General features: G+C 26.8%; 2 protein-coding genes across 5 annotated transcripts; both read right to left on the minus strand.

Annotated features, from left to right (window-relative positions):
• Positions 1-324: 324 nt before the first annotated feature.
• On the minus strand, positions 325-9,405 carry LOC123273885 (receptor-type guanylate cyclase daf-11-like; the record flags this gene model as incomplete). Of its 4 annotated transcripts, none has more annotated exon segments than XM_044741364.1 (7): positions 325-453; positions 2,097-2,336; positions 2,409-2,534; positions 5,211-5,461; positions 7,948-8,219; positions 8,425-8,574; positions 9,068-9,405. In XM_044741364.1, coding segments are annotated over 5 exon segments (1,013 nt in total), but the record flags the coding sequence as incomplete, so codon positions are not given.
• A 2,996-nt stretch (positions 9,406-12,401) lies between these two features.
• LOC123273886 (sodium- and chloride-dependent GABA transporter ine-like) lies at positions 12,402-15,459 on the minus strand. Its single transcript, XM_044741368.1, has 4 exons — positions 15,317-15,459; positions 15,049-15,249; positions 14,621-14,797; positions 12,402-12,654 (listed from the first exon to the last, which is right to left on the minus strand). The coding sequence occupies exons 1-4, from the start codon at positions 15,374-15,376 to the stop codon at positions 12,469-12,471; spliced, it is 624 nt and encodes a 207-aa protein (XP_044597303.1). The 5' UTR covers positions 15,377-15,459; the 3' UTR covers positions 12,402-12,468.
• Between the last annotated feature and the right edge of the window lie 270 nt (positions 15,460-15,729).

Raw genomic sequence — 15,729 nt, forward strand, 5'->3', positions numbered from 1 at the left:
TTTTTTTTTATTTAATTATTAAGAAATTAAAAATTAATTTTCATTTTAAAAAATTAACGCAATATTTAAAATAAATGGTTTAAATTTTTGATATTGTAGCGAAAATATTGGTGAAAAAATTTTTTTAACAAAAAAATTTGATTTTATAGAAAAAATGTTTTTTTATATTAAAAAAAAAAAAAAAAAAAATATTTTTGTTGTAACTTAAATATGAGAAGGATTTATTTTTAAATTTTGGCATTAATTATAATAAAAATTTATCTTACGTATTTTATAATTCAATTTAACATTTAAAATCCATAAAAATGATTAAAAGCTATTTACCTTATCATGTCCCGTAACGCGCTTTGCAATTTACGTAACTCATCAACATACATCGCCATCGAGTCGAAATATGCTATAGCGTCATCAAAGTTTGGTTCACGGCGAAAGTTTCTCAGTATTTCATCCCTCCTGAAAATAAAAATAAAAATAGAACTTAGGGTAGAGAAATTTAATTTTGTATTCAGTATATTATAATTTAATTTTATGTTTTGAAATAAAATTTGTTTTCAAAATTTTAAGATAAAAATTTGAGAAAAAAATTAATTTTTTTAATTTTTAAGTAAAAATTTGGCTTTAGAATTTTAAAATAAAATTTATCTCTACAATTTTGAAATAAAATTAATCTTCAAAATTTTGGCTTCAAAATTTAGAAATTTATATTATTAAGAGAATAAACAAAATTTTGTAATTAGTGTATTTATATGATAAATTGGGTTTTTATAGTTAAATTTGATATCGTTGAAAAAGTCTGAACCTGGAGTTGTGCCTTTTCAAGGTTTCATATCATTCTCATCTATAGCCAATTTATGATGACAAGTATTTAGGCTGCATTCGAAAATGTTTTACCTCTAGATACATAATTAAGAGATGACCTTGTATCTTGTGAACTGTTGACATTTTTAAAGATATAAGCTCATCCTGATGTTACACTCATCAAGACCTTTCATTTGAGTACCCACATCAATTTTTCATATATTTCATATATTTATATATATATTATATATATGTATATATAAAAAATATATAAAAAATGCATGTGGGTACTCAAATGAAAGGTCTTGATGACTGCGTAGCATCAAAATGAGTTTAGATCTTCAAAAATGTCAATAATTAAGAAATGACCTTGTATTTTTGTGAAATATTGACTTTTTGTAAAGATATAAACTCATCCCGATGTTACACTCATCAAGATCTTTCATTTGAATACCCACATCAGTTTCTCATACATTTCATATATTTATATATATATATTATATATATGTATATATGAAAAATATATCAAAAATGCATGTGGGTACTCAAATGAAAAGGTCTTGACGAGCGTAGCATCAAAAATGAGTTTATATCTTCAAAATGTCAATAATTAAGAAATGACCTTGTATTTTGTGAAATATTGACTTTTGTAAAGATATAAGCTCATCCCGATGTTGCACTCATCGAGACCTTTCATTTGAGTACCCACATCAATTTTTCATATATTTTATATATTTATATATATATTATATATATGTATATATGAAAAATATATCAAAAATGCATGTGGGTACTTAAATGAAAGGTCTTGATGAGCGTAGCATCAAAGTGAGTTTATATCTTCAAAAATGTCAATAATTAAGAAATGACCTTGTATTTCGTGAAATATTGACTTTTGTAAAGATATGAGCTCATCCCGATGTTACACTCATCGAGACCTTTCATTTGAGTACCCACATCAATTTTTCATATATTTGATATATTTATATATATTATATTTATATATATTATATTTATATATATTATATATATGTATATATGAAAAATATATCAAAAATGCATGTGGGTACTCAAATGAAAGCTCTTGATAAGTGTAACATCGAGATGAGCTTATATCTTTAAAAATGTCAATAGTTAAAAAAGTACAGTGCAATTTAACAAAAGTCATTATTTAATAAAGCAAAATTTTATTTATTTATAGATTACAAGTCATGGCAGTCACGTAGTGACTGCAAGATTGCTAGTAAAAAATTAATTCTCAAAATTTTTAACTAAAATTTGTCCTATAAAAAAATTACCTAGATTTAATTCTGCCGTAACCGGGCATGTTGCGCGTGAGTTCAGCATACAAACTCTTCAAGCTCGGAACATAGGTTAGCGATCCGTTCAAGAGATCTCTTCCAAGCGCTTCGTGTCGAACATAACTGACGTAATTGTCACCCATGAGTATCCCTCGTCCGAAGTAATTGATACCGTAGACAGAAGCAATGCCAATGCTCTCGATACTCCTCAGCAGGTTTTTAAAAGCTATCAGGTATCTGCGACCGATCAATCAAGCTCTAATTAATTTATTAATAACCAACTATTGGGTAATTTTTGTTGACAATAACCTCCAAACGCCGCTATTGTCCGTTTCTTTTATCTGATTGGTCAAAATATCCAACATTGCAGCGTTTACACTTGTGTACCAAGCCATCACTTCGGCCATAGTACTTTCTTCCGGGCTTATTTTTTCTCTGAAATATGAAATAGGTGATTATTAATTTTATTGAATATTGAGTGATTAAAATATATTAATAGAAAAAAAAAAAAAGGAAGATAAATACGAGAACAAAAGACTTGAATTAATGGTCGGTTTAAAAAAGAATATAAAAAAGTAAGTTATCGTCGCGCACTATTTGCACACTTTAAATGGGCAAGAGGCGATCATCCATGTCAACCCCTATATCATCAACGTCCAGTATGTTGCTTTGAACGAATTTATTACGCCGTCGTAAACCCGAGGACATTGAAATCGATGTTATTGACTAACGTCAGAGGCACTGGCTTTCATATCGTATCGTCATCGCCATCTTATTTTTATCCCTCGTCATCTTTAAGTTATAAAAATACTCACACAAAATTACGATCTGTCAATTTTTGAGATTTATTTAACTGAATGATTATCAAGAAAATTTAACATGTGAAAATTTAAAAAGAAAATTGTTAGTTGAAGTTTTTGAACTTATTTTTATAATTGTATCTTTTTTATATGAATCAAAAAAATTGACATCAATTTTTTATATATTTTTCATATATACATATATATAGTATATATTTTAAAGATATAAGCTCATTTCGATGTTACACTTATCAAGAGCTTTCATTTGAGTACCCACATGCATTTTTGATATATTTTTCATATTTATATATATTATATATATGTATATATGAAAAATATATCAAACATGCATGTGGGTACTCAAATGAAAGGTCTCGATGAGTGTAATGTCGGAGTGAGCTTATATTTCTAAAAATATCAATAATTAAGAAATGAGGTTGTATCTTGTTACCTAATGATGTTATTGAAGATATAAGCTCATCTTGATGTTACACTAAACGAGACCTTTCATTTGAGTACCCACATGATTTTTTTTATATATTTCATATGTTTTATATTTATGATATTTATGAAATATATAAAATATATGAAAATTGATGTGGGTACTCAAATGAAAGGTCTCGATAAGTAATGTCGAAATGAGCTTATATCTTTAAAAATATCAATAATTCACAAGATACAATGTCCTTTCTAAATTATTTACATTTTTTAAGATATAAACTCATTTCGATTTTACACTAATCGAGACGTTTCATTTAAGCACCCACATGGCATTATTCATATATTTTATATACATGGTATTTGTGAAATATATAAATATATAAAATATATGAAAAATTGATGTGGGTACTCAAATGAAAGCTCTTGATGAGTGTAATGTCGGAATGAGCTTATATCTTTAAAAATGTCAATTGCTGACAAGATACAATGTAATTTCTTTATTATTGCCATTTTTAAAGATATTAACTCATTTCTATGTTACACTCATCGAGAGCTTTCATTTGAGTACCCACATGCATTTTTGATATATTTTTCACATATCCATATATATAATATATATAAATATATGAAATATATGAAAAATTGATGTGGGTACTCAAATGAAAGCTTTTGATGAGTGTAACATCGGGATGAGCTTATATCTTCAAAAATGTCAACATTTTTCAAGATACAAGGTCATTTCTTAATTATGTATCTAGAGATATTTTCGAATGCAGCCTAAATACTTATCATCATAAATTGACTATCGGTGGGAATGATATGAAACTTTGAAAAGGCTCAAATTCAAATTAAGACACTAAATTTTTCTAAAAAAAACGATTTTTATCATGTGAATATCCTGAACCCAAAATTTGTTCTGATTCTCTTAATAATATACATTCAAAATTTTTTCAAATTACAACAATAATTTTTGACGCATTAAAAAGTACAACCTATTTGTTGAAAAAATCCTAAAAATCAGCTGATTGATCATCATAATTTTTTATAATTTATTCCCAATAAAATTATCATAAAAAAATTTCCATAAAATAGTATATTATGTGACTAGTGATGAAACCAAGCGATTTCATACCAGAGTGAAGTTGCCTGCCCGAGCGAAGCGAGGGCTGGCATCACTCGGTCTGAAATCGTGTTTCATCCCGCGTCACATATTATATTTTTCATATAAGTTGCATTAAAAATGCTAGTTTCAATGTCTGGAGCCAACCAGAACTAGATAGTTTCAGACGAATAGCGAAAATACCATTTTATTATGAAACATAATAAAATAGAAAGTTATAGTTTATTTTTTATCGAACATTATTCGTAAACTGAATAGTTTTCTTTTGTCATTCTTATTTATGCTTAATAACAGAATTATAATATTTCAGTACAGTTAACGGTTAGAATGACAATTATAAAGGTATAAAATAAACAAACAATTGATAGGATTGAAAATAAAGCTGCAACTTCACCTCGCGGACAGAAAATGACGATTTTCTGTCCGCCGGGAAGAAATAATTGATTCCCGCCCGGCACAGTCGCATTGGTCTGAAATTGTCTAGTTTCGGTTGGTTCAACAGGGATTGAAAGCTTTGTCAGCTAATGAAAATTAATTTAGCAGATATTTGCTAATTTCAAGAATTTTTTAAAACAAATAAATTATAGCAAAAATTGACATGTAGAAATTTTAAAAAGTAAAAAATGCATTTTTTTAAAAATAATTTTTTGGAAAAAATCTATTGGTTAAAAAAAATTAAGAAATGGTTAAGTGACTGCAAAATTTTTCTCTAAAACAACCTAACTTATTAATAAAACGCAAAAAACTTGCCTGAAGTCATCCAAGCGAGCTTGAAACGCTTCTTTATTAACCACTTCGTAAGTTTGTGTTTTAGATTCATCCCTCGGGACGGAAGCCAACGGCCAGGTAGTCATGTTCATCAGAGTTTGATCGGTAATAAAATACCGCTGTGTCAAATTGAATCTTAACCGGCTGCCATTAGTGTAAATAAAAAAGGCAACTTCAGAGCGCTCCAATTGCATCCCGGTGACGACTTTACCCAGGTCGGTGGCAATTGTTACCTGATAATCAAAAAGACATAAATGTTGAGTAAAAAGTAATAGAGAATTATTTTTCCACTTTACGTTAGTTAATGGATGAGACAATAGACATTGTAAACATCTTCAAGTACACAAATGTGAATTATTACATTTTAGTTATAAGTTACTTCAGCTGAAGAAGGTGCAGAAAGGATGATAGGCGTGCTATATTTACTTGCGACGATACTCATAGTCGATGACTGCGTACTACATACTCTACATACTCCACAATTGATCGATCGGGACATTACAAAAGTTCTTGCTGGATAAATGAGACGACTAGTCCTTGGCACAATTTCTTTTCAAATACTTTCATTATTTATTTACAACCATGTTTTTCTACTATTGTGGTTTAAATAGTTTAATTAGTATTTGCTTCTTCATATTTTACATACTTACAACTGTTTTTAAATTATAATCATTTTTAAATTGAGTTTTAGAGGTTATGAGGTCAAAGAACTAGGTTATGTTTTTTTTTAATTTCTGTACGGATGCACAAATCAGCTGTATCTTCTGATTGGATTGGTCAATTTTGATGAAACAAAAAATTAATTAAAGTATTTATAATTCTGAATGGTCATTTTCAATTTGAAATAAATCTACAAAGTACTTTTTAAGTTATTTGAAAAATTAAATCCGTACAGAAATAGAAAAAATTTTAATGTTATTTTTTTTTAATTTATGTACGGATGCACAAATCAGCTGTATCTTCTGATTGAACTGGTCTATTTTGATAAAACAAAAAATAAATTAAAGTATTTATAAATCTGGATAGTCATTTGTAATTTGAAGTAAATCTGCAAAGTACTTTTAAGTTATTTGCAAAATTAAATCCGTACAGAAATAAAAAAAAATTTTTTTTTATTTCAGGTATTTAAAAATTTGTTTCTTCATATTTTACAGACTTAAAACTGTTTTTAAATTGAGTTTTAGAAATTATGAGGTCGAAGAACTAGGTTATGTTATTTTTTTTAATTTCTGTACGGATTGACGGATCAGCTGTATCTTCTGATTGGACTGGTCAATTTTGATGAACCAAAAAATTAATTAAAGTATTTATAAATCTGAATGGTCATTTTCAATTTTAAAAAAATCCACAAAGTACTTTTTAAGTTATTTGCAAAATTAAATCCGTATAGAAATTGAAAAACAAATTCAAACTTTTATTTCAGATATTTTAAATATTTCTTCAGTCTATATATTACAGTCTTACAGCTTTTTTAAATAACAATAATTTTTTAATGAATTTTAAAGGTTATGAGATCCAACAACTAGGTTATGTTTTTTTTTCAAATTTCTGTACGGATGTACAAATCAACTGTATCTTCTGATTGAACTGGTCAATTTTGATGAAACAAAAATTAATTAAAGTATTTTTAAATTTGAAAGGTCATTTTTAATTTTAAAAAAATCTACAAAGTACTTTTTAAGTTATTCGCAAAATTAAATCCGTACAGAAATTGAAAAAAAAATTTTTCTATTTCAGGTATTTTAAAAATTTGCTTCTTCATATTTTATAGACTTACAGTTACTTTTTAATAACAATAATTTTTAAATTGAGTTTTATAGGTTATAAGCTCCATGAACTAGGTTATGTTTTTTTTTTCTGTACTGTTGAAGAATTCGGGTTCTCCTTATGATTAAACAAGTCAATTTTGATGAAACAAAAAATAAATTAAGGTATTAATAATTCTGAATAGCCATTTTTAATTTGAAACAAATCTACAAAGTACTTTTTAAGTTATTAGCAAAATTAAATCCGTACAGAAATAAAAACTTTTATTTCAGGGTATTTTAAAAATTTGTTTTTTTATATTTTACTATCAAAACTGTTTTTAAATCACAACAATTTTTAAATCATGATTTAGATGTTGTAAGGTCAAAGAATTAGGTTATGTTTTTTTTTTAATTTCTGTACGGATGAACGGATCAGCTGTATCTTTTGATTGGACTGGTAAATTTTGATGAAACAAAAATAAATTAAAGTATTTATAAATTTGAATGGTCATTTTTGATTTGAAATAAATCTATAAAGTACTTTTTAAGTTATTTGCAAAATTAAATCCATACAGAAATAAAAAATTTTTATTTTTATTTTAGGGTATTTAAAATACTTTTTTTTTCCATATTTTACAAACTAACAGCTGTTTTTAAATAACAATGATTTTTTAATTGAGTTTTAGAGGTTATGAAGTCCAAAAACTAGGTTATGTCTTTTTTTCTGTACGGATGCACAAATCAGCTGTATCTTCTGATTGGATTGGTCAATTTTGATGAAACAAAAAATAGATTAAAATATTTATAAATCTAAATGGTCATTTTTAATTTGAAACAAATCTGCAAAGTACTTTTTAAGTTATTTGCAAAATTAAATCCGTACAGAAATAAAAAATTTTATTTCAAGTATTTTAAGAAGGAATTTAAGGAATTAGCTAGAGATTAAATAGAATTTAATAAAAAAAAAATACCTGAGCCTCAATATCGGATACTTCTTGCCGATAGATAAGTATATCATGAAGAGTATTCGCAGTCTGTACAATGAGCGCAAGTATTGGTATAAAAGGAAGCACGAGCATTTGAAGTAATTGAATCCGGCGACCACGTCGGTGAGCTGGATCAGTCGCGCGCTTCCAGCAGGATTTCTTCTTGGAGGATTTGCTCGTAGAGACGTCATCGGAGGACAAACTGCGTACGGAGCTCGATTCGGCCATACACGAGCCGTTGCGCGGTGACATAATTCCTGAAAAAAATCAAAATAATTATTTTATTAAACATCCAAATAAAATCCTTTGTGCCGTCTGAAAGCTCGTATATACAATATGTAGCTATTACGGCTAATTTAATAATCATCTTAGTATACAGCTCTTTAAATCTTTAAAATAAAGTATAAAGACAAGTTTATTGGTTTACTAACTAACACACTTATCCAACATGACAAATTATACCTTAAGTTTGATAATATCTTGTAATTATTGGCTTTAATATCGATCCTTTGATGTTCGCTGTTCTGTCTTTAGTTAATTGTCTACTTCACTCAATATATTCTATAATAAGCTTCGTCCTTGATAATTTAGAGCAGACTGTTATTTAAAATCCTATTACAGAATTAAACACTATTGTTTAAAATAACAATTATTTTTTTATTTAACTTTTAAATATCAGTTTTTAAATCAAAGTATTTCTGATTAATAAACATGATATGTACATTTTAAATTTTCTCATTAAATGCTCGAGAATGCAAATACATGATTGACATTTAATTAATCGTCACTATTTTTTTTTAATTAATTTAAACTAAGTCACCTTTTTTAAATTAATTTAAACTCTAACTTAGACAATAAAATACATATGCATCCTTTCGATTTAGTAACACGTGAGCTTAAGCGAGCAACAAGTTGCTCGATATCACACAATTCAAAAATTCAAGCTTTTACAATTTTTATTTTATTTAAAAATTACACTCTTAATTTTTAGATTAAAAATTTTAATAATTAACAATATTTATTTATAGTATTAATTATTAATTATGGTTTTTTTTTATTTATTTTTAAAAGTGTAATTTTATTTATAATTTAGTGTGATTCTTACAGAAGACGAGAGCTTGCAAGTACGCACGAGAGCTTACTGAGAAGATAACCCTCGTGAGAGCAATACAGTTGCTTGGTGTACACTGTATGCATGGACATGAACCAGGGAGAGAAGAGAGAAGCTTTCTAGGTACCGCGCAACCCTCATTGTCCCCACCCTGCTCATCACTTCACTTATATTACATTACACTCAAGTTTATATGAAGCTCTGTCATCTGGAAAACTACTATGTTGACCAATTTAGACACTTTTCATCCCTTGCATTCATACATTACACATACATATTTTTTAAATATTATAATAAGGTAAAAGCCCCAATTATTGACAGGGTTTTAAATATTGACACCTAAATTATTTTTAAATATATTCAATCATCTGTAATAAGAATAATTATCATATAAATTTTTATTAAATTCTAATTAATTGAAAAATTGAAAAAATTACACTTCAAAATATTAAATATTAATTATTAAAAAAATAATACCACCAGTTCATCAAACCAGCTTACGAACGTTTATTTTCTTAACAACTTTGATAAGAAAAGCATTTTTTTAAATACCGAGTTTAAATTCATTTCTTCATTTATAATATCATCTTTTTTTTTTTTTTTAATTAACAATATATGAAAAATTTATAAAATTGAATAATCGAAATTAATTGTATGCTTTATAATATTTAAATAATGGGTGTCAATAATTAGTTGATAAAAAATTAACTGCAAGAGTTTGAACTCTTCTGATTAAATAAATTACTTTTAAATAAATTTTTATATTTTTAAAAGTAATTAATTATTTATGGAATTTATTATTAATAAACTTTAATAAAATTGATTACTTAATAGAGTAAAAGACCCAATTATTGACAGGGTTTTAAATATTGACACCCTAAATTATTTTTAAATATATTCAATCATCTGTAATAAGAATAATTACCATATACATTTTTATTAAATTCTAATTAATTGAAAAATTGAAAAAATTACACTTCAAAATATTAAATATTAATGATTAAAAAAATAATACCACCAGTTGATCAAACCAGCTTACGAACGTTTATTTTCTTAACAACTTTGATAAGAAAAGCATTTTTTAAATGCCGAGTTTAAATTCATTTCTTCATTTAATAATATCATCTTTTTTTTTTTTTTTAATTAACAATATATGAAAAAATTTATAAAATTGAATAATCGAAATTAATTGTATGCTTTATAATATTTAAATAATGGGTGTCAATAATTAGTTGATAAAAATTAACTGCAAGAGTTTGAACTCTTCTGATTAAATAAATTACTTTTAAATAAATTTTTATATTTTTAAAAGTAATTAATTATTTATGGAATTTATTATTAACAAACTTTAATAAAATTGATTACTTAATAGAGTAAAAGACCCAATGCCATATTAAAGCAAATTTTAAGGGAGTTGGGAAAGAACGGATAGGGGAAAGGGGGAACCTACTCAGTGGGAATTTTTCCGTAATTCAAAAAATAATCAGACAGCCCAGACTGGGAATCGAACCCAGATCTCTCGGTTACGCGCCAAGGGGCTCTACCAGTTAAACTATTCGAGACAAGTACTGACTACTTTATTCAGTCACGTATATAAGACCCGCCGAGCAAATAACGCCACCGTCCATCTTACGGTAAAGAGCCATATTAAAGCAAATTTTAAAGGAGTTGGGAAAGAACGGATAGGGGAAAGGGGGGCCTACTTTATTAAAAAAAAAAAAAAAAAAAAAAAAAAATCTTATTTGTGAAATAACTACTCTATACTAAATAGAATTTCTACCCCCTGGGGATTTTCTGAAAGTACAGTTTCTGAAGAACAGAAACGTACTACAGAAGTAGATATACAAGCATGTTTGCACAACAATCACATGCTTGTAAAGGTGGACCATTTCGTGAACTCCACCGTCCATCTTACGGCAACAAATAAACATCTTATTTGTGAAATAACTACTTCTATACTAAATAGAATTATTGACAGGGTTTTAAATATTGACACCCTAAATTATTTTTAAATACATTTAATCATCTGTAATGAGAATAATTATCATATAAATTTTTTTAAACTCTAATTAATTGAACATTTGAAAAAATTACAGTTCAAAATATTAAATATTAATGATTAAAAAAAAATAATACCACCAGTTCATCAAACCAGCTTACGAACGTTTATTTTCTTAACAACTTTGATAAGAAAAGCATTTTTTTAAATACCGAGTTTAAATTCATTTCTTCATTTATAATATCATCTTTTTTTTTTTTTTTAATTAACAATATATGAAAAATTTATAAAATTGAATAATCGAAATTAATTGTATGCTTTATAATATTTAAATAATGGGTGTCAATAATTAGTTGATAATTTTTAAGTTGAATCTCATATTGACAGCCATTCGACAGCGCTAAGATGCCTTTTTTTGACTTTAATCTAAAAAATTAACTGTAAGAGTTTGAATTCTTCTGATTAAATAAATTTTTATATTTTTAAAAGTAATTAATCATTTATGGAAATTATTATTAATAAACTTTAATAAAATTGATTACTTAATAATAAGTTTGGATAAATAAGAATAAGCAGATAATTCTAGGCATGCTTAGTACAGGTGTCAATAATTGGGGTGAAGGTATGTCAATAATTAGATCAATCAGTTTTTTAACTTGCCAATAATTGGTGTATCCGGATAATCTATTTAATTATTTAAAATTAATTAGTAAATATCAGCGATTATCATTTTAAAAAATTTGATTGGTAAAAAGATTACTTGAGACATTACCACAAACAAAATTCAACGATATTGATATTTGATTGCTTAAAAAAAATCAAATCATTACTTTGTTTCTAATAGTGTCAATAATTGGGGCTTTTACCTTATCCTTATTTTCTTTGAAATAATTTTTAAAAAAAGCTTGAAAATATTTTTAAATTAAAAATATTGTTCCGTTTTTTTAGCACTCAACGTTCAGATAATTGAATTAATTAATTTGTGATAGAACAAAAGAGCTCTTAAAACTATGCCATACATGTATGGTAAATATCGACAACCGAGAGTATATGGAAGACTTTATGTATATAATATATATATCACTCTGTAAACTAAATTATCTATAAATATCATCAAAACAAGTAAAGAGTTTTCTAGAATTATTTACCGGTAATAATAATAATAAAAATATTATTTTAATCGTTGTAATATCGCAGTCTTGGCATGCATGTGATTTATAAATTTCTAAATAGATAATTTCAACTAATCGGCTTCTATTTTATGTGATAAATGGCCACTCTTTGGTCAGCCGGGTCTATTGTTTGACTATATTGAATTATAAATAATTATTTTTATGAATATTATTTAATTTCATCTATTGACAGTTAATTAGTAGTGTTGTTGTTATTGTTATTATTATGTTTTAGACTTTGCGGGTATTATTGTGATGGGTACGTTATTTATCAGACTGTTCATTTCTTGGAGTGGTTGTTTGATTTGCTCCTTATCGGTATCCGATAAATTATGCAGCGGATTTGCGCAGTATTCCTGACGACATACTTTGCAGGCCTCAAAATGTGATCTAATTGAATTGCGTAGTTTCTGAAATAAAAATAGAAATTTATTTTTATTGTTGTTATTTACAATTTTTCATTTTAATAACATTACTAACAACAATAATAATAATTTTTCTAGATACATAATTAAGAGATGGCATTGAATCTTGTGAAATAATGACATGTTTAAAGATATAAGCTCATTTTGATGTTACACTCATCGAGACCTTTCATTTGAGTACCCACATCAATTTTTCATATATTTTATATATTTCATAAATATCATATATATAAAATATATGAAATATATAAAAAAAATCATGTGGGTATTCAAATGAAAGGTCTCGATTAGTGTAACATCAAAATGAGCTTATATCTTTAATAACATCATTAGGTGACAAGATACAACATTGTTTCTTAATTATTGATATTTTTAAATATATAAGCTCATTTCGATGTTACACTAATCGAGACCTTTCATTTGAATACCCACACCAATTTTTCATATATTTTATATATTTCATAAATATCATATATATTAAATATATGAAATATATAAAAAAAATCATGTGGGTATTCAAATGAAAGGTCTCGATTAGTGTAACATCAAAATGAGCTTATATCTTCAACTCAACATCATTAGGTGACAAGATACAACCTTTATTTCTTAATTATAGACATTTTTTAAAGATATAAGCTCACTCTGACATTACACTCATTGAGACCTTTCATTTGAGTACTCACATCAATTTTTCATATATTTTATATATTTCATAAATATCATATACATAAAATATATGAAATATATAAAAAGATCATGTGGGTACTCAAATGAAAGGTCTTGATTAGTGTAACATCGAGATGAGCTTATATCTTCAACTAACATCATTAGGTGACAAAGATACAACATCATTTTTTTAAATATTGACATTTTTAAAGATATAAGCTTACCCTGACATTACACTCATCGACACCTTTCATTTGAGTACCCTCATGCATTTTTGATATATTTTTCATATATACAGATATATAATATAAATAAATATTTAAAATATATGAAAAATTGATGTAGGTGCTCAAATGAAAGCTCTTGATGAGAGTAACATCGGGATGAGCTTATATCTTTAAAAATATCAATAATTAAGAAATGACTTCCAACTTTGTATTTTGTGAACTATTGACATTTTTAAAGATATAAGCTCATCCCGACATTACACTCATCAAGACCTTTCATTTGAGTACCCACATCAATTTTTCACATATTTCATATATTTATATATATTATGTATATATATTTATGAAAAATATATCAAAAATGCATGTGGGTACTCAAATGAAAGCTCTTGATGAGAGTAATATCAAGATGAGCTTATATCTTTAAAAACGTCAATATTTAAGAAAGTACAGTGCAATTTAACAAAACTCATTATTTAATAAAGCGAAATTGTATTTATTTATAGTCCACATAGTGACTGCAAAGTTGCTAGTTATTATTATTATAGTATAAAATTTGAAATAATAATAATAATAAAGTTATTGTAAAAGTTAAAAAATTATTATTATTTAAATGATTAAAAAATTAAATTAAAAATAATTAATCACCCTCTAGATCGCAAATTGACAACTAATAAGATTCTTCGCACAAACTTGACCATTAATTTACCAGAAAGGTCAAAGGTAATTGATTTTCCCCTTAATCGGTTTAAATCAAAATAAATTTTCTCCACCGATGAAAATAATTTTATAAAGTAAAAATTTCATAATAAATTAAAAAGAAAAAAAAATACGATCCAGAGTTATGGTGTGACCTTTAAAAAAAAAAAAAATAACTCTTGCCGCAATCGGACGAGTTATAATTTGCGGATCAATTGAACTAGTGATTGTAAAATAGTTATTACATAATTCAAATAAAAAGAAAAAAAATACTTTTTATCCGATTGTTAATTATTAATAATCAGCAAAAAATTGGTGAAGGTTGAATAAGTAACGTTTGTATTGCTAAATAAAAATACCTCGGTGAAAGTAACGCCCTCGGCTCTAATTAATACGTAGACGGCAAATGCTGGAATGCAGATCAGTGACAAGGACGCTATTCCCCAACCAACAGCTTCTGCCCACCATGGATACTGATAAGCTCCATTGCCATACGTCGGGCTTTGATAATCAATCAAACTAAATACCCATACCGACTAAACAAACAAAAACATTATTAACATTAGTCATTAATAATATTATTTTTTGAAATGATCAAAAAAATTTTTATTCTCTATTTTTTAATATCATAATCAAATACCCGTAGGCTAAAATAATTTCATATACTTTTTATGCAATTCATTTGATAAATTTTTATCGCGTGAATATTTTTTTTTTTTTTTTTTCAAGCCCGAGGATACTCGGCCAGAATGCTAACTCACAAATAATAAAAATAAAATACGGTTACCATTATCAGAAGAGGTGCTGCTATAAACCAACAAAATTGAATGTACATCGATGGAACTCTTCCAGTCATTTCCGAGACATTGCTACACAGTCTTCGTACACCGTAGAACCACGATATTGCGATAACTTCAAAGAATGCCAAGAACATGATAGAAATCGATGCTGCATAATGATCAATCAGTTGAAAGAAATATATTCCACCCTAAATAATTAAATTCAATAATAAGATTTCTTTTATTAATTAATTTTTTGGAAAAATTTTAACTTACCTGTGAGACATTGGGCAATCCGCAAATAAAAGAAACAGCGCAAATAATAAGAACTAACATTTCGTGACAAAGTAAATTTTTTTTCACCCAATTGGGAAATCCGTCTTGTATTGACGTCACGACTACTTCAACAACAGCAAACTAAAAAATTTTAATTTTTTAAGCTAGAAAAATTATTTTTTCATATAACTTGCATTGAAAAATGCAAGTTTCAATGCCTGTTGAACCAACCGAAACTAGACAATTTCAGACCAATGCGACTGTGCCGGGCGAGGAATCAATCATTTCTGCCCTCCGGCCGGAAAGTGGCAACTTTCTGGCCGCTGCGCTAAACAAAGTTGCCACATTCCGGCTACGTCGAGCAGAAAAATAGTATACACACCTTGGCCAGTAAATAAGAAAGCCTCAGATCA

This window comes from Cotesia glomerata, unplaced genomic scaffold (assembly GCF_020080835.1).
Source record: "Cotesia glomerata isolate CgM1 unplaced genomic scaffold, MPM_Cglom_v2.3 scaffold_153, whole genome shotgun sequence".
Lineage (NCBI taxonomy): Eukaryota > Metazoa > Arthropoda > Insecta > Hymenoptera > Braconidae > Cotesia > Cotesia glomerata.